We start from the raw sequence: 23,426 nt of genomic DNA on the forward strand, positions 1-23,426 counted from the left end.
GGTGGTGGCAGGGTATAGCCTCCATACTTCCTTCTGTCCACTTGGCCAGGTGGCACCAAGCAGAATTTGATGCACATTCACAATGGTGGGCTTTGGCTCTGACTTTTTCTTGCTTTAAACAATCTCATCTCTTCTATTTCATCGTTTAGCTTCTGTCTTCATGTTGTATTAGTGTGTGAGTCCTCAAATAACTTGGGAAAGCATGTAAGAGAATCACAAGAAATATAGAGACAGTGGAATTCCGTGACCTGCTACATTCCTGTGGCTCTCCATACCAGGTGACTTATATGTACCTTTCAGGGATCGTGTCCTTGAGGTCAGGAGTTGCTTGTACTTCCAGGGTTCTGAGTAGGGTGAGCACTTAATAAATGTTAGAATGCAGAATCTCACTAGCCTCCCTTCCAAAATCATTCCCGGCACTTTTTAGGTCATTAAAAATATCAACCAAGTTTCTCCTTTCAGGACCCAGGTCACTATCCTCGCCTGGCAGACAAGTATGAGAGCGCTTTAGAAGATCTTCATTCCACATATCACTGGCATCCGTTAAACTACCAAGTAAGTGTCCTTTTTTCTTTGTCTTCTTTAATTCAAAGAGTCTGAGCTGTTGCTGAGCTAACAGTATTCATTAAAATTTCAAAACTGGGCTGGGGGTATAGCTCAGTGGTACAGCACTTGCCTACCATGGACAGGCCCTGGGTTCAATTTTCAGCATAACAAAAAAGAAAAAGGGAGGGAAAAAAAAACCTTTCAAAACCAGTGAAGAATCATGAATAGAAACAAATCTAACCATGGTTAATTTTAAAGAAAAATGTCTGTTTTAATCTTAAAGTCTGTGTGTTTTGTGCTGTGGCCTTGTGTCATCACCATGAATGAGCAGGCTAGCTTGCTGCTCACTTTCTGCCCTTGGCTTTGTGGGTGTCAAAGCCGCATTGTCTCAGGCCCTGGGCTGAGGAGGAGGAACCAAAGACAGCCCCTGGAAGCTGATGAAAATGTAGTGACAATTTTTATGAGAGCTGCTGATTTCTTTTGTAAATGTGGGGATCGTTTAGTAGGGACTTAACTAGATTCTTTACCCCAAGCCCCTCCTGGTTTTTCTGTGAGTTACATTTTATACTTGAATCAAACATGAGTTCTAAGAGCTATTTTCTAGCCTTCCTAATGAAGCCTGACTATTAGAGAGAACTACATTTCTCATAACTTTCAAGTGAAATTTTTAGTCATAACATCATAAAAACATCACCTGCATTCATCCTTTTGATAAACTGGATACAATTTGATTCTTTTTTTTCCTTGAACTTATTATTACGAAACTTGACCAAGAGTTTAATTAAGTGAAGAATAGGAAGAGATTTTTTAAAACATTAGTTCATTGAATCTGTTGTTGGATTTAGTTTAAAAGCTTACAGAATGTCATAATGAACACTCAAGTTGCTGTATACCCCTTGAGGTTTTAGGTTCAATATGTTCAAAAGTTCACAAATGCCAAACTGCATTGGAAGTGAACATTTTGAAAGTTAAAAACAGCTGCCATCTTCCCTGGTGTTCTATAAAATATGGCAATCACAGTCTTTGACTTACAAATACTCTAACATTGCCATGGTAATGGAATATATTTCAGAAAGGAATAGCAACACATTAGTGGGTATTCAAATCATCTAAGGAAAACTAAAATCTTCTCAATGTGAGGAGCTAGAGCACTTGCTGAGGATGTACAGGGTCCTGGGTTCAATCTCCAACAACTCTGAAAGGTAAAAGGATAAAAAATAAAACAAAACCTGAAGATTTTCTTGAAAGAGAGTTGTTATTATAGATTACAAGACAACATTTTGGATGCCCTATATCTTCCCCATAGGCAAATTTTGTTTGTTTTCCATGCAAAGGCAAACTAGCAGCCTTCACAAGGAGCATTTTCCCCAACATCACTTTATTTGCTTTGAAAGCATCTCAATATGGTGTGCTAGTCAGTTTTCCATCACTGTAACAAGTACTTGAGATAACCACCTTATAAAGGGAAAGGAGTTTATTTCAGCTCACAGCTTGGGAAGTTCTAGTCCATGAGGTGAACCCATTGCTCAGGTCTCTGTGCGGGCATTGGATGGCAGAGCTGGAGAGGTGGAGAGTACACGCAGAGCAAACGGCTCACCTGTGGATTTCACTAGTAGATTCATTATGACTGACTGCCTTCTGTATGTATATCTGCATGTATGTACACACATATATAATCACTTTTTTTTGGCTACTCAAAGATATATTTTGGATTTTTTTCCTTAATCTTTTGGCAGGCAAAGTTTTAAAGACTTTTTTTGATGCTGTGGTAGGTTTCATTATTTACAGTAAAAAGAGTTAGCAACAGAAAACTCCCAGAGCCCTTATAAAGATTCCTGTGAATGTGTTTCTTTAGTGTCCAAGCATGAATTATCTAGAGTGTTGTTTTTTGGGGTGGAAAAAATCCCCCCAAATTCTTAAGACTTAAAAAAAAAAAGATGTGGGTAATTTTTCATTCACATGTCATGCAAGCTGAGAGCCCAACACAGGACCATAGACCATCATTTTGAGAAATTTGACAGAGGAATCAATTCCTACCATCTGAAAGAATGTACCTGATAGGACCCTCTTAATTTTTTTTCCTTTGATCACCATCTCAGTTCTCTAAGGGAAAGGGAGAAGAGAATTGCTGTGTTGGGGCGGATTTAAATCCCTGCTCAGCCCTCAATCTCCAATATGTAAAATTTGTGAGCATTAAGAAGAGAATGTAATTTTATATTATCAGGGAGAAAGATCTAAATTCATTTGCTTACGCAAATAGAATTCTCACTAGAGAAGTTTGGGATCCATATTCAAAATATGTGAGGAATTTACCTATTGAATTATTGTAACAGGCTTGTTATCCTGGTGTGACTATGAATGGTGGCTGTTCATTCTCAAAAGTCTTCTGACTTGGGGTTAATTATATAACTACCCCCGAATGGGAGATGTGCAGAATACGATTATTCCTACTTTTTCTACAGAAATAGAAAAATTGCATGTTGGTTATTTATTAAACAGAATGAACAGCTATGGCAGCTTCCTCAAGACCCGATTGGCCGTCCCATTATGCATCTGTCTGGTATTAAACATGCCACAGGGGAAGCTACCTACTGTGACGACATGCCTGCAGTGGATCGGGAACTTTTTCTGACTTTTGTGACTAGTTCAAGAGCTCATGCTAAGATTGTGTAAGTATTTTATCCAATAGGCATTAATGATTGCCTTTTCATCTGACTCAGCCACCCAAATGGGAAGTGTGGCATGAAGAGGGTAAGCTGTTTGCTGGTGATGTCCAGTGCCAACTAGAGGTGGAATCAGATGGAAATGCAGAATTTATCACAATTGTTTCCTGCATATAATAACTTCATTGTCCCCCAGATTTTTTCCCAAATGTCTGGCAGAGAATTATTAGTCAGTTCTTTGACACATCTTGCTCTCTCTTGTTTTCTGACTGACCACATTCTCAATGCTCTTTGGACTACGTGGCTGCTCTGTTGAGCCCCGTGATGTGTGTTGTCGCCTAGGTCCATTGACCTGTCGGAAGCTCTTAGCCTGCCAGGTGTGGTGGACATCGTGACTTCAGAACATCTTCAGAATGTAAACTCCTTTGCTACAGAGACATTTCTAGCAACAGATGAGGTACTGCATTTTTGCTTTCTGTTTCAAAAATGACTTCTCAGCTTCAGATTTTCTTAAAGATAGCATTTAATTTGGCATATTATAAAATATTTCAATATTCTTTACTTATAAAACATAATATTCTAATAAATATTGAATGAATTCAAATAATTCATTTTCTACTTAAGTAATTATGACTAGTTATATAAAAATTATCTTGGTGCTTTATGTCTTCAATTTGTGACATAGTTCACTGCTACCAGTATGAAGAATAAATGAACATGATAACTTTTATGGGTAAATCCCTACTCTGAGAATCCCTTGCTATTGCCCCTCTCCTAGTGTGTCCAAAGTTCAAGTTCCAGTTCAAGTTTCCTTATCCCTTAATCCACTTCTCTGTCCCTCTCTGAACTCATTCTGACTCATTCACTCATGTGACCATGGATCTCATGGGAATTTTTTCCTTGAGCATCTATTGTATCTGATCACCATAGCTCAACAAGACATTGTGTGGTCTCTGCCCTGCCCTCATAGAGCTTAAAATCCAGAGAAGACAAAGTGGACCTTCAGGGCACTTTCCTCCTTAAGTTAAGCTTGTTTATTTGTACATTTTATGTATTTATCCAACCTACCATAATTCCTTGAGGGAGAGCCCATGTCTGATTCATCTGCATATTCTACATACTGCTTGCCATGTAGCAGTGTAGAAGAGCAAACAGTTGCAATGCTGTTTGTTGCCAGTTCAACGTTTCAAATGATTAACTTTGGCTCCTGTAATCTCAAATTATAAGAAAACACAGCAAGAACAGTATTTGTCTGTTTTGTTTTTTATATTTTTGAGACAGGATCTTTTTATGTACTGAGACTGTACTTGAACTGATCGTCCTGCCTCAGCCTCTAGAGTGTTGGAACTACAGGCGTATCCCACCATGCTCAGCACAAGGACAGTGTTGGGAGGTTTTCTGTATAACCCAGACTTCTCAGGGCAGTGTTTATCTGCACTGAGAATTTTGTAATTTGAAACAGTGGCTAGCACTGGCAGATTTAGTTGATAAAAATAAAAGTTTGATGGTAGAAAGTCTGAACTCAGGGTTGAAACTTCCCCAAGGCAGGGCTGTGTAGCATTAGCAAATACAATGAGAATTATGGCCTTTGCTTAGGGAGCAAGACTCCCTTGGCTGTACAGTAGCTTCTGCTCTCTGAAATAAGCTTCTGTAGACTATGCTGGGTCAGAGGGGCAGAATCAGGGGTCTGTGGAGCGCCAGGAACAGTACCATTGCGAACAATTGCCTCTGTTGATTTAATTCCTCTTTAACATTCATTTATTGCACTTTATGGCTTTTAGAAATCTTTTCATTGCAGAAATTGTAAACACGCACACAAATAGAGAAGATTAGTACAATGAGCTCCTTAGACCCATCACCCAGCTTCAACATGTTACCACTTGTTTCATTCCTCTTTCCCCGGTGCCCGGGACCCACACCCATACCCAACAGATGACATGCTGGTTTTGTGTGCACTGGATTTAATGTTTTAACACCATTGTTCTTTTCTTCTGTTCTTCTCCTTCTCTCTGCTTCTCCCCCCCTCACACTTCTCCTTTTAATTCTAATTATTTTTTACAGTATTGGGAATTGAACCCAGAACCTTGTATACACTAGCCAAGTGCTTTACCACTGAGCTGTACCCCAGCTCCAATACCATTTTTTTCTGATGACAAAACTTCTATGTGCTCATTATGGAGAAGATACAATTATCTAAAGGAGTTTCAGAATGAGTGATTCAGTTTGATCTGAGCTGAGAAAGAGAACCTAACCGTCACAGTCACTTTGTCCAGTCCAGACAGCTATACCTTTCTGAAGCCTTAGTTTTCCCCATCCAACATTCTGTCTACCTTGTACCCTACCCTACCTGCAGGAGAAATGATGTTGACTGCAGCCCTTTGGTAAGGGATGCTATCATCCCTTGGTCACGTCTTGGCTAAGTCTCCAACCTCTTCCAAGGAAGCCTGGGGTGTGGCAGAGTAACTTAAGTGGTAGAGCTCCTGCTTAGCAAGCGTAAGACCCTGAGTTCAAACCCCTGTACCCCCCTCAAAGAAAAGAAGCCTGAGCTGTAACACAATTTGTGGGCAGAGACTTGCTCACCAACAGTGTGATGTTAACACATGAGAACTCCACTTTCTCTCTCTGATTGAGATCAGCTGCAACATGAGATCATCTCCTGCTTGTCTGTGAAGACAGAGCTTGCCTCTCTCAGAATGGCCCTGATTATGGTGGGGGAAGCCACGAGTCAAGCCATGGGACTGGCTCTTGTAGGCCAGCCATCCCTCAGCAGCCCCTTTGCTTGTCCTTGAGCCTGAATCAGCTGTTCTCAAGGCAACATCCACCTTGCCCCTCAACAGCCTTCTCTGCTGATGATACAGGACAAAGATGACCTGCCCCAGGGCCTTGGGCTTGGCAGGATGACTGTGGCTATAGTTACAGAAGATGTGAAGGGGTCTCTCTCTCTCTCTCTCTCTCTTTCTGTGTGTGTGTGTGTGTGTAGTAGCCCTGTGCTGGGAGAGAGGAAAACAAGAATGAGAAGAGAGGCTCTGTTGTCTATTCTCTGCTCTCCTTGACTACAAAGGTCTTTTTGTGCCATAGGTATTTTGTGTGGGTCATCTGGTCTGTGCTGTGGTTGCAGATTCTGAGATTCAGGCAAGACGAGCCGCTGACCGAGTAAAGATTGTCTACCAAGACTTGAAGCCACTGATCTTAACAATTGAGGTAATGAGTTTGAGGAGGTGCCCACTCACAGGCAGAGGAATAGTGGTTTATCAGTTAAAATGCTTCTGGTATAACAGAAAAATATGACTTAAAGTAACTTCCAAAACCCAGGGATCCTCTTAGTGCTATACTATGTGAGTGTTAGTAATTTTCCTAAGGGCCTGGTTCTTTCTGCCTCTTCTCTGTGCAGTCCACAGCACAGGCTTTATCCCCTGTGCTCACAGACAGCGTCCAGGAGCCTCGGTCTTCCTTGTTCACAGACAGTGAGAAAAGGTACAGTATTGTCCCAGCATTCCAAGCATAAACCCTGAGAGCCAGCCTACTTAGGTGCCATTTCCAACCCTGAACTCATGACTGGCCAGAGGAATGGAGTAGCTTTTGGTCATCACTGGAGCTGAGGGAAGAGTCAGATTTATTTGAAGCTCATGGGCTGTGCAGGGGAGTGTGGAGACCCATGAACCCAGAAAGGTCAGAGGAATTCTGGATGGGCAGCCAGCAATGACCGGCACAGGGCATCTACCCTAAAGCTCTGACTCACCTCCTCTCAGGCTCCAGCTGGCAGACAATGGGAACTGGTAAGATATTCTATGAAGCAAATAGGGAGACACTGTCTTTAGATTCTTTAATGCATATCTTAAAAGAGTAAGAAACATGGATTGTATGATGCCTACTGGTGTTTTAGCAACTTAAATAAATTGGGAAGTTGCATTTTCTATCCTAATTTTTAGATAGAAGTTGGAGATTTGTAGAGGTTGTAAGACTCACCTCCATGAAATGATAAGGTGCTCTGTATACGTGTACTCCATTGGTTCTGATGATTTACTGAGCAATAGAGGAATGAAACCATATGAGTAGATTGGATTCAATAGTACAGACTGCATGTTCCCTGGGAACGCAATATTATCTTCACACCATAATGAATAAGTATACTAGGTGATTAGCATTGCCTGAGGCAGAAAATGAGGAATTGACTTGGTCAAGATCAGTGTTATCAGGAGAACTTGGCCTTGGGTGTGTTTCCTGTTATGCCTCTTTATGCCTAGGAATATAGTGTTTGTTTCAGGAAATTCCCTTAACATTTATTTTATGTGATTTATTTTTGAGACAGGATATTTCTATATAGCTTAGGTTTGCCCTAACCTCACCATTTTCCTGCCTCAGCCTTCCAAGTGCTAGGATTATAGGTGTGTACCACCACATCCAACTAGTATTTAAAAATCAAAATAGAATCATGTCAAGACAAAAATGTAGAAGTTTGGTTGGAGTTAAAGTATGGTTAGGCTTCTCAAATTTCCCTGGCTAGTTTCAAATTCAAATTCAGTTTCCTTCTCATACCCTTTCATTCATATATTGCCTGTTACTCTTTCTTACTTTGTATATTCCATCCCCCAAATATTGCTTTTGAGTTAGAGTTGCTTCTTATTAAGAAATTATTGGGCTGTAACATGGCTGAAGTGGTAGAGCACCTACCTACCAAGCATGGGGCCCTGAGTCCTGGGTTCAAACCCCAATACCGCCAAAAAAAGTTTCTATATGGAAAGTCACAATGAAACCCCTGTACAACTAATATATGCTAATATAATGTTTTTTAAAAAAGAAATTATTTACATAATACTTGATCAAAATTTTGTTTGTAATTCTTTGCTTAATACCAGTGGCTAAATATCTACCCTTCCCTTTTCTACCTCTTCTACCTTCCAGCCACATAAAAGTCCAAAAGAAACATATAGACACCACTTTCCCCCTGACTCCTCCCACTCCACCCAGCAGATCCCTATTTATAAGACAGAGTACCAGCATTAAGTACCAAACTGTGGTACTTATGTGGAAAAGCGTTACCTTCCATTTTGATCACAGGATAAGATCTCCAAGGTCAGTCACCTGGATCAGGTGGATTTAATCAGTGTCAGTAGCAGAGAGCTATACTGTCTGTCACCATTTCCCTGATCAAGAAGTGTTCAGGAAATTAACATTGCTCAGAGAGCAAAGAGCAAGTGAAGCTAAAAAAGATTAAACTTTTAAAAATGGAATTTGCAAATGTTACTTCTTTTTTCAACTTGGGATATCTGAGTCTCCAATTAATAAGAAAAGCATGGAATTCAAAATCTGCAATTAACCCTAAGGTTTAGCCTGCCTAGTACTTTTTTTTAGAGTTTTTAGTAGTTTGAATGGGGAAACTACCAAAACTCTTGCATCAAGGGGTAAGGTTGATAACCATGGTGAAAAAACAAGACATAGAATTCCTCTGGAATTTCTCTATAACCATAGTCATCAAGAATGTGATCCAAGCTAGCACCTATACAGAGCTCTGCATGTGTGGTTGGCATGGTTCCAAGTTGGTTTCATACATTAATTCACTAAATGCTCCTTACAATCCTTTTGGGCCAAACATCTAATATCCCTACCTGGTGGGGAAACTAAAAGATGGAATCACCCAAGGACATACAACTAACTGTAACAGAAGTAATCAACAAACACTCCATCAAAGAGCATTGGTACCACATTTGTAAAAACAAACAAACCTACTTTTTCAATGGAGGAAATGGCAGGATCACAACAGAGCATTCTTGTAAGGTGTGCAGACAGGATAGGTCTAGGTAGGTTCTGGTGATCAGAGAGATCCAGAATTAGAATCCCCAACTGCCAGCAGAACATGGATGAACAAAATCCGTGCTGGATAATGCTGGCAGGAGCTGGCGTGTCACATTTGCCAGCGGACACATGAATTACAGCAACCTAGGTTATTGTTATTGTAGCTGTGCCACGGCACTCCTTCACTGGGCACCCCGGGGAAGCCAGTGCTTACATGATTTGTGGTACCCAGACAGGGCTTGTAATGGCCCCTAACTTCCGGGGCTGGTGGTCCCTGGTGCTCCACTGCCCTGCAAAAACAAGGTGCTAATCTCCCTAAAGGAAAGTGTGGGGTCATCAGGTAGAGCCACCATGATCCCAATTGTTCGTGTTTTTGGCTAGCATTTGCTTAACACTTACTTTATACCATGTAAGTTCCTTACACGTTTCATTTCCAACTGCCTTGGGGCCCTGTGCACAGCTGTTACTTCCATTTTACAGATGAGGCTCAGAGAGGCGAAGTAACAGGCCCAGAGTTAAACAGCAAGTAAGTGGAGAAAATAAACATAGTTATGTCTAGGTCTAAGCCTTGCTCTGAACCCCTGTGCTAAAATGGGCTGCTGATTGGAGAGAACAATCTGCTTGGAAAATACTAGTTTGATCTGGGGTCACCTAGGTGCCAGGTGCTATTGTGAGCATGCTCCATTTCTTTGGACTCAGTGTGCACATTTGCATTTGCTCCTTGGGGAGTTTTGAAGTCCTCTTCTGAGCTCAGCTTCCACAGCCATGGGGAAGGTACCTGGATTGCAGAACAAGAGGAGAAATACTGCCCAGACTCTAGCTATTGGCCATAGGGTGGGGCTACTGCCATAGGACTGAATCTGTTATCCTGGCTGCCTCACCTTTCTGTTCTCTTTCTAGGAAGCTATACAACACAAGTCCTTCTTTGAGCAAGAACGGAAACTGGAATATGGAAATGTTGATGAAGCATTTAAAATGGTTGATCAGATTCTTGAAGGTAAAACTGTAAAAAATGCTCAGAGGGGAAGCCTTCTCAGCATGTCTAGTTTAAGGCCTCCGTTGCCTTCTAGAAATCATCTAGTCTCAGTGGGTGTTGCTCCTTGAGAACAGGCACTCATTCACACATCAACCTGCATCTCTGGTGTGGGATTCACAAGAGACCTAGGGAGCCCTGAAACAGATTGTCTTTAACACAACCTACCCTGTCAGACACAGTATAGATTAGACATGTTCATGTGTGGGTTTTTTGGTCTTTAAGGGCCTCTTATAAAATGTAAATGTGCCTGGAGGAATTACTCCTGATCCTATAGTGGGATGAAACTGTATCTCAGGGATTAGCTGATCAAATTGGTTTCCAACCTATAGAGTTGAGAGGGTCCCATGCCTGAAGATTTGCAGGGGTGGGCAGTGCAATGTAACAGGATGGGTACTAAGCCTTTCTGACTTCATAGGTTTAAGCACAAGTTCTATCTATTTTTTCAGCTCTGTATATTTTAAATGGAGCAAATATTTAATAAAATAAACTCTAAGTAGATAGGTGGAATCTGTAATACTGCAAGCCAGTGTGGGTTTTCAGAATTTGTTAAAAGCTTAAATTAAAGTTAAGATCTGAATTCTTAAAATTTTAGCATTTATATTTTATAACTAAATTGGAATCTGTTCATTCTGTGCAATATTTACTATAATGATGTGTTATATTTTGTGTTCATTCTTTACATAAATTATATTAGATCTAAATGTCTATATATGACTTTAAATATGTATGGTTTATATATACTTATATAAAAATGTGTTTAGTATATACTTGCATATACATAAATATAAATCTATATAAATCACAGTCTGTTATTTACATTTTGCAAGTTCAAGTAAAGTATAGAAATGTACTTCCCTTTCTTTTGCATTACTCTCCCACTTTCATAAGATAATTAATAATTGTCTTAAATATTTCCTCTACATAATTGGGAACCACATGAAACACAATTTAGAAAACTCAAGAGAGGAGTCTTATATTTAACTATATATTTATTCTTGCTGTTATTCTTTATTTCTTACTGGTGTTCCAAGATTCCTTTATTTTTGAAATCATTTCCTGTGTTTCAAAAATCTCCTTTAGCCATTATTTGAAGGTAGGTCTGTTGAAAATAAATGCTCATAGCTGAGAATGGCATGACTTCCCTTTTGTTCTTGAAGATATTTTCACTGGATATAGAATTCTGTTAAAGATTTTTGTACCATTTCCCCTGGCCTTCATGTTTACTGATGAGAAATCTGCTGTCTTTGGAAGTGTTCTTTTCCCCACAGAGTTGGTAGTATCTTTTTCCTCTGACTACTTTCAAGATAGGTTTCTGGGTTTTGGGGGGTTTTTTTGGTCTTAAATTTTCTGAAGTTCCATTATGATATGTCTTGGCATGGATTTCTTTGGATTTATCCAATTTGGGATCACTTCACTTCTTCAATCTGTATGTTTGTGTCTTTTGGCAAGTTTAGGAAATATTCAGCCACTATTTCTTCAAATGCTTGACTTTAATGACACATATGTCATATCTTTTATTCTGGTCACATAAGTGTATGAGGCTCTGTTCATCTTTTTCCAGTCCATTTTCTCCATTGTTCACATTGGATCATTTCTATTGTTTTATATTCTTGTTCACTAATCATTTCCTTTGTTCTCTTTATTCTGTTGGTGAGCCCATCCCTTGATGTTTTACAGTTTTGGTTGTTGTATTTCTCAGTTGTAAAATTTCCATTTGATAGTTTTATACCTTCTGTTTCTTTGCTAAGACTATCTATATTTTGATTATTGCTCATTGAATCATTTTTATGATGGTTGTTTTAACATCCTTGTCAGACAATCCCAGCATCTGTGCCATCTCAGTGTTGGTATTTAATGGTTGTCTTTTCTCACCGAAGTTGAAATGTTCCTGGTTCTTGAAATGATTAGTGACTTTTTGTAGTATCAGACATTGTGGATACTATGTTTTAATAATCTGAATTTATTTAAATCTTCCATTATATTTAACTTGACTCTTTGCTGGTGGGGTGGTAGGAAGAGATGCCTTGTTACTACCAGGTAGAGGGAAGATGTCAGATTCCCCACTGGAATCCAGTGACACAGCCCCTTGAAGAGGGATTGGGATGCCTCATTACAGCCTGATGAGGGTAGAGTCTTGACTCCCCACTCTACCTTTGCAGGTAGGGGTGGGGCTGTAGTTTTTCTGCAGTGTCTGGTTAGGATGGAGTTCTTATTTTCTAAAAATACTTGTCTTTCTAGGCTTCTCTTTTTCTGATACTTTGGTTTTCATGAGCCTTTTTCTTCTGTCTTTGCCTATTAATGTTTTTGGACTACTGGCTTCTTCAGAACCCAGACTGACAGACATGTGAGGCAAACAATAACAACTACAAAACTTAGCAAATCTACTGCTATGCTTTTACTTCAAGATTATATATAATCTTTCTTCTCACTACCTTTCAGAGTCTCTGTCAACCTGAAAGAAAAAATTTTAAATATAGGAAGAAATCGCCAAGCAAAGGTTTTATTTGTATCCTCTAGTATGTCTGAAAAACAAAGGAAAAGGTTAGGGTTTTATTAGAGAAAGAAGAGGATATATTTTGTTGAAAGAAAGTCCAGTTGCACTTGCAGTGGCGTGTTCTGACTGGCGAGTGTCAACAGTTGGTAGCCAAAACATATAATTTTGGAGTTAGGGTTAGGCTCTTCAAGCTTTTAATTGGGTTTGCAAGACATTTTGGAATGGCATACACAACCCAAATGGTTTTCCCTGCAGCCTCTTGAAATGGTTGTAGTAAAGTATGACATAAATGACTACATTTTGTGTAATCAACTTTCACCCTTCTTGTATTTGTTTATATGTAATGTTTAGGTGGTTAGATGTACTGAACAGGAAGAACAGGGAGAAGTACATCTATTCTATGTTGTCTTGGAACTGAAAATCTCCTTGCTGTCATATTTTTGACTCTAGAAGCTCACAGATCTTTCCCTAGGGCTCTGTGACCTTGCACACTGGCAGACACAACAGATTCCCGTACACAACTCTCCTTCAAATCTTCAGATATACTGAAAGCTAAAAATTGTTGTTTGTTACTCTTCACTGTGTGGTTTGCTGCCCCAGCAGGAGTGTGCTCTTGGGAGTTTCTGCCTAATGGAATAACAGTGGAAGGTACTACACATTCTGATGACTTCCTTGACTTCCAAGTATTTTCCTATAACAGGTAAAATACATATGGGAGGTCAAGAACATTTTTATATGGAAACGCAAAGCATGCTTGTTGTTCCCAAAGGAGAGGATCAAGAAATGGATGTTTATGTGTCTACCCAGTTTCCTAGATACATACAGGTAACATGGGCCACTGTGGTGGGGACATTGCTAAATGATTTCTACCAGCAAAATACACCAAGAGCGATTACAAGTAAAAATATCATTTCTTTATGAACAGAAGAAATATTGAGTACAAATAGTCATATTAATTTGGGTATTAATAACCATATTACCTTCAAATTTTCTTTAAAAGAATTTTATTAAAGTAGGAACCTTTTTTTGTAAATCTGTAACTTCAAAACCAATTACGCAATCAGCAGATCTCTTTTTCTCTGTTCTTGGTTTTGTTAAGAAAACAAAGGAAAAAACAGGAAGAGCAGCACTCCAAAGCTTATGGTACCTAACTCACAAGCAGCAGTTAGGAAGCAGTATTAGAAAAAGTGCAGCCAGGAAGTCCCGCAAAAAAGAATTCTTAAGTTTGGCTTTATAGTCAAAGTAATATTGGTCTAGATGGTAGAAGAGAGGTCATTTGCAGGTGACTTCACAGCAAGATCAAATGTGACTCATTCATTCGCATCTGTTGCCTGTGTCCCATGTCCCAGACAGTGTACATGTAAGAAAGAAGGACTGGTACAATGGCTACCTGAGCTGGAATGGTTTAAGGTTTAATCATCAGGTTGAAAGTCAGAGAAACAAAGCAGAGGGAGTGTCATTCAGTAGGTCCAAAGGAGCCAGGGCTATTATCAGAGAAGGAGGAGGAAGGTGAGAAGTGGGACACTGAAAAAGAGTCAGGTGAACTCCATTCCAGTCCTGTTTTTGCTCTTCACTCCCTTTGGGACATTAGGCCCATCTGTTTTGGGCTCCTGCTTTACAAAAATCACATGCTAAGACAAAATGACCTCTAAACATTAAAAAAGTGGGACCTGTACCCTGGGAACACCAGGTGGTCAACTTTCACCGTAACCCAATAAAGAGGTGAGAATTCATTTTCTAGTGGAGACAGTAGACGGTAGGAGAAAGACTTAAGCTGGGAGAAGCTTGGGAGGCCACGAAATTTTCTGCTTCAGGAAACATATTCTTAGGGACTAGTGTGAAAGGGATACTTTGGGTGTGGTTCATGGGGAAAACATACAAACATACAAAAAACATTGCTAGCACAAAAATATCTTAATGCTATTGGAGGAAGTACTTAATATTAACAATAGTTTTGGCAACAGCCAATCAGTGAGATCAGTTGGAGATGCATGGCAGGGTTACTGGTCTTTTTCTGTTACGTAGAATAGCCACATGGTTTGTGCATCAGGTACAATACTACAAAAGTACTGTAACTTTCTCTCTTTTTTATGTTAATTTTTTTTGGCAATACTAGGGTTTGAACTCAAGGCCTGCACATGCTAGTCAGATGCTCTGCCACTGAAGCACACTCCCAGCCAATACTACGAAATTAAAATGTGTAGTACTTATCCTATCCTGTCCAGAGACAGTTTCCTTTTGCTAAGGTTGTGGGTGTGATTAATAAAAACTGTTTTCATTCACAGGAGATAGTTGCCTCAATCTTGAAACTCCCAGCCAACAAGGTCATGTGTCATGTAAGACGTGTTGGTGGGGCATTTGGGGGAAAAGTGGTCAAAACTGGTGTCATGGCCGCCATCACTGCATTCGCTGCTAGCAAGTAAGTGGAGGGACTCTTCTAAACATACTAAAAATGAGATGAACGCACACTGACAACTCTCAACACCAAGATTTTTAATGAAGAAGAATCTGGGCCAGGATTATTTAAAATTATACATAATATCCAACTATACAAACAAGCTGCCAACTTATTATAACTTCTTTGTATTATATTGTTAAGCTATATGTTATGAGAACCAAAATAAGAATCAATTACTAGAAAGACGGAAAGCCACAGTAAAAATATTATAATACCTGGAAAATAGAAACAAGTTCTGAATGAGTGGGGTTATTTATCCTTAGCACCTGTTAGGCATATATATATATATATATATATATATATATATATATATATATACACCATATCTGAAACATATATACATATATATATATATATATATGGCTTTTTAGGCTTACACTTATTTATATTGCTGTTTTCCTTTGAGGATCTCAAAGAAATTATGTTTGGAGCAGGCACTCCTAGAAGGCTTAATTTTTTTGCTGAATAATGTAGGCCAGTTCTTTTACCACAAGAAACAAAGAGACCTGTCCTATCAGGAGTACTTGGCAGTCAGACCCCACCTGTGTTCCTCCATTTGTAACCAGTAAGAAGTGTGACCTTGGCATCATTTGCCAGGAGGGAGCTATCCCATAGCAATGCCCTGGAACCTAAGAGCGTCCTCTAACAAGGAGTGCCAGGCACAATGCCCTGACTCACAGGAGGGAGGTCACTCTGTGTGCCTGAAGTCAGCAGAGGCTGAGTAGTTCCGGTGTTCTGTGATGGGTGTGATGTTACCCAAGCTCTCACTGGGAGCTATATAACCCCAGGTTATTCCTACTTGGTAAGAGTTTACTTCTCTTATTTTTTTTTCTTTCTTTCTTCCTCAGACATGGTCGTGCAGTCCGCTGCACTCTGGAACGAGGAGAAGACATGTTAATAACTGCAGGCCGCCATCCTTACCTTGGAAAGTACAAAGTGAGTAGAAGAATGAGTTGGGAGAGAGACTTATGTTGCAAATGGAACATTCCATAAATGCAGAGGACAGTTTTTTTGGCTACCTCTGATGGGGAATAACAAGGAGCAAATCAACAAATGGTATTTCTATTTAACTTTCTATTCCTTGTGCTGACTATTTAATTACTGGCTTATTCAATGAAGCTTTTCTGCTTTGTTCAAACCTGTCAGTTTGAGAAAATGTACTAGCTGACATTGTCCATTACAGAGCAAATAATTGGAAAACCTGCAAGTATCTAAGTCTATGAAAGTAGATCTCATACTTATTCTCACAAGTAAAAAAGGTAAAAATAGAACAATTCCCATAACAATAGTGTTGTGTGAAATTATAATTATTTGCAAATGGGTTCTTCATTTTTTGGTATTCTTATAAAAATGTGCCCTGGAAATTCCTAGAAAAGCTTCCATAATCACAAATAATTATTCTTTAACTAAAAGATAATTTTACTTGCCAGAATGGGCCAACTGCTCTAACAAATAAAAAAATGTCAGAATCTTAAACGTTTATTTTGTTATTTCTTATTCAAGTAATAGCCCAATATGGTTCACAGGTAGGAGAGGGGACAGCTCTGCCACACAAATCATTCAGAGACTCAAGCTTTTTTTCATCTAGTAGTACCTCATCTAATACATAACCAATAAGGATATATGGCTATTTAAAATAACTAAATTAAATAAAATTAAAATTCTGTTCCACAGCTGCATTAGCTATATTTCAAGTACTTAATAGCAGCTACCATATTTGACAATGCAGACAGAAAACATTGCCACTATCACAGAAGATTCTTTTGGATAGCTCTGCTCAGGGACCTTGAGAAAGCACAGGATAGTCTACAGTGGGCAGCAGACAAAGGAACAGAGAACGTGTGCTTCAGTCATCAGGCCTGTACATTTTGAACCTTGCTTCTATCCAGACATCCTTGGCCATGACTTTGCTGCCTCTCTGCAAGGGTGGCTAAAGAACATAGTCTTCCAATGTGCCCAGGATGAAAGACCACAAGATTTGTTGCATGTATGGCATTGTCTCTGCCACAACAGGTGTACCTCAATACATATTTTTTAGAAGTTAATGAATGCATCTGTTTCACCTTAACCTGAATTTTAAATTGCATTTAGTTCAAAAGGATTTATTAGAGTGAACTTTGTCCTAAGGAGATTACTTTTTTAGGGGGAAAAGGGCAGGGAATAAGACTTACACATATACATAGGAAATCTAAGAGAAGAGATGACTATAAGTTGGAACATGTATGGAAGACTTCTTAGAGAAGGTGAGACACAAATGGATAGGCAGAAAGAAAACATGGTGGAAGTAGTAAGAGTAAAAATGCAGAGGTAGAGTGAACATGATTGTGTGATAGTGGAGGGGTAAGGGAGAGTTAGAACAGAGTATACTGGAGTGAACTGCAAATAAGATCAGTTGTATTAGGTGATTCCAGACTGAAAGTGGTCTAGAGGCCCAGAATAGGGAGTTTAGACTTGAGCTTATGTGATTGTGGGTGTTTGGGAAGGGTAATGTGATGACCATGAGCAGGATGGGTGACCAGGAGGCAAGAAGCATTTGAATCTGAGATAAGACAGTAAGATGTAGAAAAGATAAGTTCAAGAGCCTTTATCATGTAAAATATAATAAGATTTGATGAAAAACATGGCAAAATAAAATGGAAAATAAAACCACAAACATGACTTGGGGTTTCTAGAAGAAAGAAAGAAATTGGAAGAAGGGATCAACCTGGAAGGAAGACAGTGATGACCTTGTTTTTGTAAGTGTTGGAGAGGTGACACAGGACCTTGAAGCAGAAAGGTCCTTCTCTACTATGGGGCTTTGTGATTCAGACTGTGAGAAAATAATGTTCTCTGATGGAGAGTCGCATAAGGACAGATGATAATAATATTTATAATAGTAATATTAACAATTTATATGTAGAACACAGTTGTTTGTACTTTTCCATGTATTGCCTTAGTTATTTCCTTTTCACAGAGAGTCAGAGAGGCTTCACAGCTTTCCTAAAACCACTGAGCTTTCTACTTAGCCAAGAAATGGCTGCCAAATCTAATATCATGAAGCCTTTTATGGTGTGGAGGGTTCCCAAGTGACAAAGCAAACTTTAGAGAGACTTGTCCCCCAGAACCAGTATTACAGGTCCATTCTCTTCCCCAGGTTGGATTCATGAATGATGGCAGAATCTTGGCCCTGGAGATGGAGCATTACGCTAATGGAGGCAGCTCGCTGGATGAATCGTTGTTGGTAAGTGTTGTAAAGCAAGTTCACATTCTTCAAAGAGTACTACATACAATGATTTAATTCAGAAAATGTTCAATTGTTAAATAATGTTTAATTATAGAAGCATAGAGACCTACATTGCAAGGATTGCCAGGTGTTATTTATTATTTATGTTATTTATTATATATATTATTATATTATTCATTAAAAATTAAATAATGATTTCAGAAGAAAATTTGCTCAAGTTCTTTAAAATAATTTTATAGCAACATGCATTCAATTGGAGGCATGGATATTTTAGCATGTTTGGTGGGAGGTAAAAAGGAGCTGCCATCTCCTGTCTGACTTTGGTCTGAGATCTGAGGATAGCAACATGGGTAGAGAAGGGTGAGAATCTTATAACATGCATTCTGGATCTCTCCAGGTGATAGAAATGGGACTTCTTAAAATGGACAACGCTTACAAGTTTCCCAACCTGCGCTGCCGGGGCTGGGTGTGCAAAACCAACCTTCCATCCAACACTGCTTTTCGTGGGTTTGGCTTTCCTCAGACAGGGCTGGTCACCGAGTCCTGTATCACAGAAGTGGCAGCCAAATGTGGTTTGTCTCCTGAGCAGGTAACACTAAGTTAGTCTCACTGTAAAAGATATTCACTGTCTGACATGGGAGGGCCTATAGGGATCGTTCAGGTTGAGGAATTTGAGAGACAAAGGGGTAAATGATTTGCTTAAAGTCATTCAGTCCACTAGTCAACCCAGAGCTAGTACCCCAGAGTTTAACAATCCTTGTCTTACCCAGATTCCTCAAAAATTCTGGAAACAGATGATTTTGAGGAGTGAGTACCTTTTTAATGAGAAATTTCCATTGGTTGGGGGTTGTATTCATTCATTAATTTTCATGTTAAAACAACATTAAAATAAGGATATTAAAATAAGGATAATAAATCTGTTTAGCTCACAGTGAGTTCCAAGAGCATGGTACTGGCTTCTGATTGGCTCTGCTGGGACTGTATGGCAGACAGGTCATTGTGGGATCATGTGCAAGAGGGATCACATGGCAAAACAGGAAGCCAGAGAGAGATTCAGGAGTCAGGACCACCTTTTTGTAATAACCGACTTTCAATGGGAACCAACCAGGTTGCTACAAGAGCGACCCTAATCTCTTCAGAGGGCAGCATCACCAATGACCTAACCACTTCCCACTAGGCCTCACCTCTGAAAGGTTCCACCATCTCAAGCCCACTAGAGTGAGAACCATGCCTCCCACGCATGAATCCTTGGAGAATAAACCACATCCAAACCACAGCAGTGCTATAACTATACCACTAAGTTCTGTCAAATCCCTCTTTTCTTGTTTCCCTAACCTCTCAGGCAGCTGTTATAAAGTTTGTCATTTCAGCCAGGTGTTTGTGACTCATGCCTGTAATCCTAGCTACTCAAGAGGCAGAAATCAGGAGGATTGTGGTTTGAAGCCAGCCAAAGCAAATAGTTCACACAAGCAGCTCAAGTGGCAGAGCGCTTGCCTAGCAAGTGTGATGCCCTGAGTTCAAACCTCAGTGCTGACAAAAAAAGTTTGTCATTTCAGTTCTTTAAGTTTCATATCCAACTTCACTCATTAGAGGGAGGAAGAGAGGCCCCCTTCCTGGTGCCTCTTCTACCCCCAGATCCCGGAGTGGAGTTCAGACATCATGAGCTCTTCACCCTCTCTTCTTCCCTTTGCCTCCTGTTGTGATGCCTCTCCCCATGTGACTTCTTCCAACAAGCTTGCTGTTCCCTCTTTGCCACTTTATGCAATTGGCCCTCATGCAGCATTCCCTTGGTGGCCACGCCTCTTTGACCCGGGCCCCAGCAGATCTTGGAAAGCTCCAGGCTTCAATTCATTTACCTTATTTCCCTTCAACATTAGACTCTATGATGATAGGCAGAAGCCACCTTCTTTATGTCTCTTGAGCTTGTAGGAGTACTTGTTCTTCCCTTCCTGACCACTCCCTTTCTCCCAGGAAAGTTGAGAACATGCTTTTCTGAAATGGCACAGCTCACTCATTTCCAGTCTTCCTTTTGTAACAATCTGAGAAATTTAGAGAGGCAGAGCAGGGAGAAGGTGTGTCTGAAAGGGCTTCTGTCAGCTTGGGGAGGAGGCTGGCCACGACTGTGAGAGTTTCATCTAAGAATATGAGCTACTTGGCATCTTTTGTCCTCAGCTAGGAATCTTAGTTGCCAATTCTGGGAACACAAGAATTCTACTCAGTGCTTCAGACATCTTGAGCTAGAATCTTTAAGTTTCTTCTTCCTAAATATCAGTTACATTTAAATAAACTTTCCAGATTGTCTGAAAAGTAAGTGGTTTTATTTTGCCATAGCATCTGAAAAATCACATCACTTAGCCTGAATACCTTTCAACAGACAGCCACAAATGCAACTAGAATTCAGAGTCAAAAATGTACCTGGGCTGTGTTGAGACATATGGAAATACAAGCATACAAGCGAAGGATTCCCTTCTTTGAACTTGCATAAGAACAGCATAGAGACTTGTGAGCAAGTGCTGGCAATTGAGAGAGGCTCTGAATGGAGAATGAGGAGAACTTTGTGTCTCATGAAAGGCTTCAGAAAGGACCAGGTGGAACTCGGTTTGGACCTTATAGGATGGGCAGGATTGGACTAGAACAGTGCATCAATGAGAATATGTCTGTTGGGTTTCCCCTCACTTTTAATCTCCTTTGCTACCATAGGTTAGAACAATAAATATGTACAAGGAAATTGATCAAACACCCTACAAAGAAGAGATTAATGCCAAGAGCCTCATCCAGTGTTGGAGAGAATGTATGGCTAAGTCTTCCTACTCCATGAGAAGAGCTACAGTGGAAAAATTCAATGCAGAGAATTACTGGAAGAAGAAAGGGCTGGCTGTGGTGCCCCTGAAGTTTCCTGTTGGTCTGGGCTCAGTTGCCATCGGTCAGGTCAGTTCTCCAAACACAAGTAGGAATGCCACCTGGAAGCTGCCCAGATGAACTTTCCACTGTTGGATTAGTCACGTGATTGCAGTGTCTGCTTGTTAAATTTCACCAAAGTTGATGGTCAGGCTAGCTTTACTCCAGAGGAGACAAGAGCTCCTCTGCCTGCATGCCCAGTTGCAGAGAAACATCTTGCTGGAAAATTAGAGACTTGATGCTTATGCCTGGCCCTGGAAATAAGCAGCTGAGACAACTTCTCTGGGCCCCAGATGGCTCGTGTGTGAAGTAAGGGGGTGGGGGACTGCTAGCTTCCAAAATTTCTTCTGGAAATCCTGAGTGTGGGACTCTGGGTAAACATGGCAGGCTGCCTCCAGGGAATGGCTGCCATTACTTGATGTCTGGCCTCCAACATAGGCCAGCTCAGTTCCATTTCCTCACCAGAAATTTCTCAAAGAGTAAATAAAAATAATGATTAGATTTTATTTCATTCTACTCTCAGGGCAACCTATAAGATTTGTATCCTCATCTTAGTGATAAGAAAACTGAGACTCAGAGAGTTTCAATAACCTGCCCAAAGTCCCAGAGCTGACAGAAGCCAAGCCAGGGCTAGAACTCAAATCTGGGCAGCTCCTGAAGCTGCTTCCCCAAATCACTCTTTGATGGGAACTGAGGTAGTTTCAGCTCAGCTGAGAAGAAACTGGGCAAGGGCCAGTAGTACAAATTCATTCACAGAGGTGCTACTGCTGCCAGGGACTTTCTGTGCTTAAAAGCTTTGCTTAGGGCTGAATCAAGGTGTTTGAGATCTGTCACAGGCTGCTTCCTGGAAGGCACATCCTGAAAGACTATTCTGCAGGAAACTCAAAATATCTGAGTGCTTTCTCTGTGGAAGGCTCTGGGCTAGGGGTTTGTAATCTCCCACTTGCTTTGCCTGGTCTCACCCTCCAGTGTGATTTGCTCTTTTTTATGCAAAGGAAAAATGAACCCCATAGCAATTTCCTCTCTTGCCCAAGGTCATCCAACTAGTGAGTAGCAAAGCAAAGATTTGACCTCAGTGTGCCTGACCTTAGGTTCCACACTGTCTCCCTGATAGAAGCAGTCCTCAACCACAAGGTGAAGGGTCAAATGCACCTCACAGAAATATTCTTAATCCCTAGGCTATGAACACTGAAGGGCACAGACAGTATCTCATTAACCTCCACGTTTCCAGGGACTTTCTATATCACCTGGCACAGGTGCAGGAACCCAAATGTTAAATGGTTCTGGCATTTTGGAAATCTTTAGAATTAGAGCTAACTTCTTACCAGTACCAGCAGTCATTGCGTGAAGATTTAGATTTCGCCTAGGTCCTCTATTTACATTGGAGAGCCATCTATTCCAACACCAGATATGCCAATTTTATAGATGAAGCTTTATGGAATTATCTTTTGTGGCACTAACAATGAGCCATCCGGTGGTGCCACTTAAATGAACCAAATTTGACATTGTTAGTGGGCTGAGGAGATTGCAGCACCACATGGAACAAATTACTCAGCAGTCTCCAACAGAAATGCTGCCCTAGACCTGCAGACAGAGTGCTGTCACCAGCAGGGTAACACAATGGAGAACACATACTATCCACTGTAATTGTAGTTCAGTCACATGTGCTAAGCCCAACTAAGGATTCCACCCACACTCAGCAGAGCCAACGAGGACAAATTCTGAGGCTGTAAGCTTAAAAAAAGAGATCAGTCATTATGCTCTTGCAAATTTATTTATCTAACATTTTTTGAGGGCCTACTATGAGTGAGACACTCTGAAGCATTCTATGGGATGCATCAGAACATGCTCCTGTCAGAAGACAATGATGTGTCATTGAACAGAGCCCAGAAATGGCTGTGGCATCACCTGGCAGCTGATGCACAACCCAGGGCAACCAACTCTGGGCTCTCTGCAAAGGATTCCACCCCTTATCTTGATTGTGTTGAGAATAAGTGGCCAGGGACAGAAGATGGTGTTTCCAGGACTTGTGTGTCAATGGACACTTGAACACGCTCTGATGCATCTTATGAGTAGTACGATATGGGATTCTGAGATTCTCCCTTGGTCAATGAATGTATGTGCCTTTGTCCTCGGAGAAAAGGTACTCGTTCTGCCAATACATTTCTTTTTTATACCTGCTGACCAGGTAAATGGAAGCATATTCACTCTCAAAAGTTTCATGTTTGGAAGGATGGAGGTTTCTAGTTGTCATTCACTGGGGTAATATGAACCTTTGGATAACAAGAAAGAAGCAATTCTCCAAGTGTGGTCCT

General features: G+C 40.3%; 1 protein-coding gene across 3 annotated transcripts in view; it reads left to right on the plus strand.

Moving 5' to 3' along the window:
* The window catches only part of Aox1 (aldehyde oxidase 1), a 63,916-nt gene that overhangs the window by 26,438 nt on the left and 14,052 nt on the right, over positions 1–23,426 (plus strand). For all 3 annotated transcript variants that reach the window (XM_074071355.1, XM_074071356.1, XM_020173001.2), the window contains 11 exons: positions 463–555; positions 3,046–3,215; positions 3,552–3,666; positions 6,288–6,410; positions 9,903–9,999; positions 13,233–13,357; positions 14,818–14,951; positions 15,839–15,926; positions 18,124–18,210; positions 18,611–18,802; positions 20,914–21,141. In XM_074071355.1, coding sequence (XP_073927456.1) covers positions 463–555; positions 3,046–3,215; positions 3,552–3,666; positions 6,288–6,410; positions 9,903–9,999; positions 13,233–13,357; positions 14,818–14,951; positions 15,839–15,926; positions 18,124–18,210; positions 18,611–18,802; positions 20,914–21,141 — 1,452 coding nt within the window. The remainder of the gene's footprint in view (positions 1–462; positions 556–3,045; positions 3,216–3,551; positions 3,667–6,287; positions 6,411–9,902; positions 10,000–13,232; positions 13,358–14,817; positions 14,952–15,838; positions 15,927–18,123; positions 18,211–18,610; positions 18,803–20,913; positions 21,142–23,426) is intronic.

This window comes from Castor canadensis, chromosome 4, assembly GCF_047511655.1.
Source record: "Castor canadensis chromosome 4, mCasCan1.hap1v2, whole genome shotgun sequence".
Taxonomy (NCBI): domain Eukaryota; kingdom Metazoa; phylum Chordata; class Mammalia; order Rodentia; family Castoridae; genus Castor; species Castor canadensis.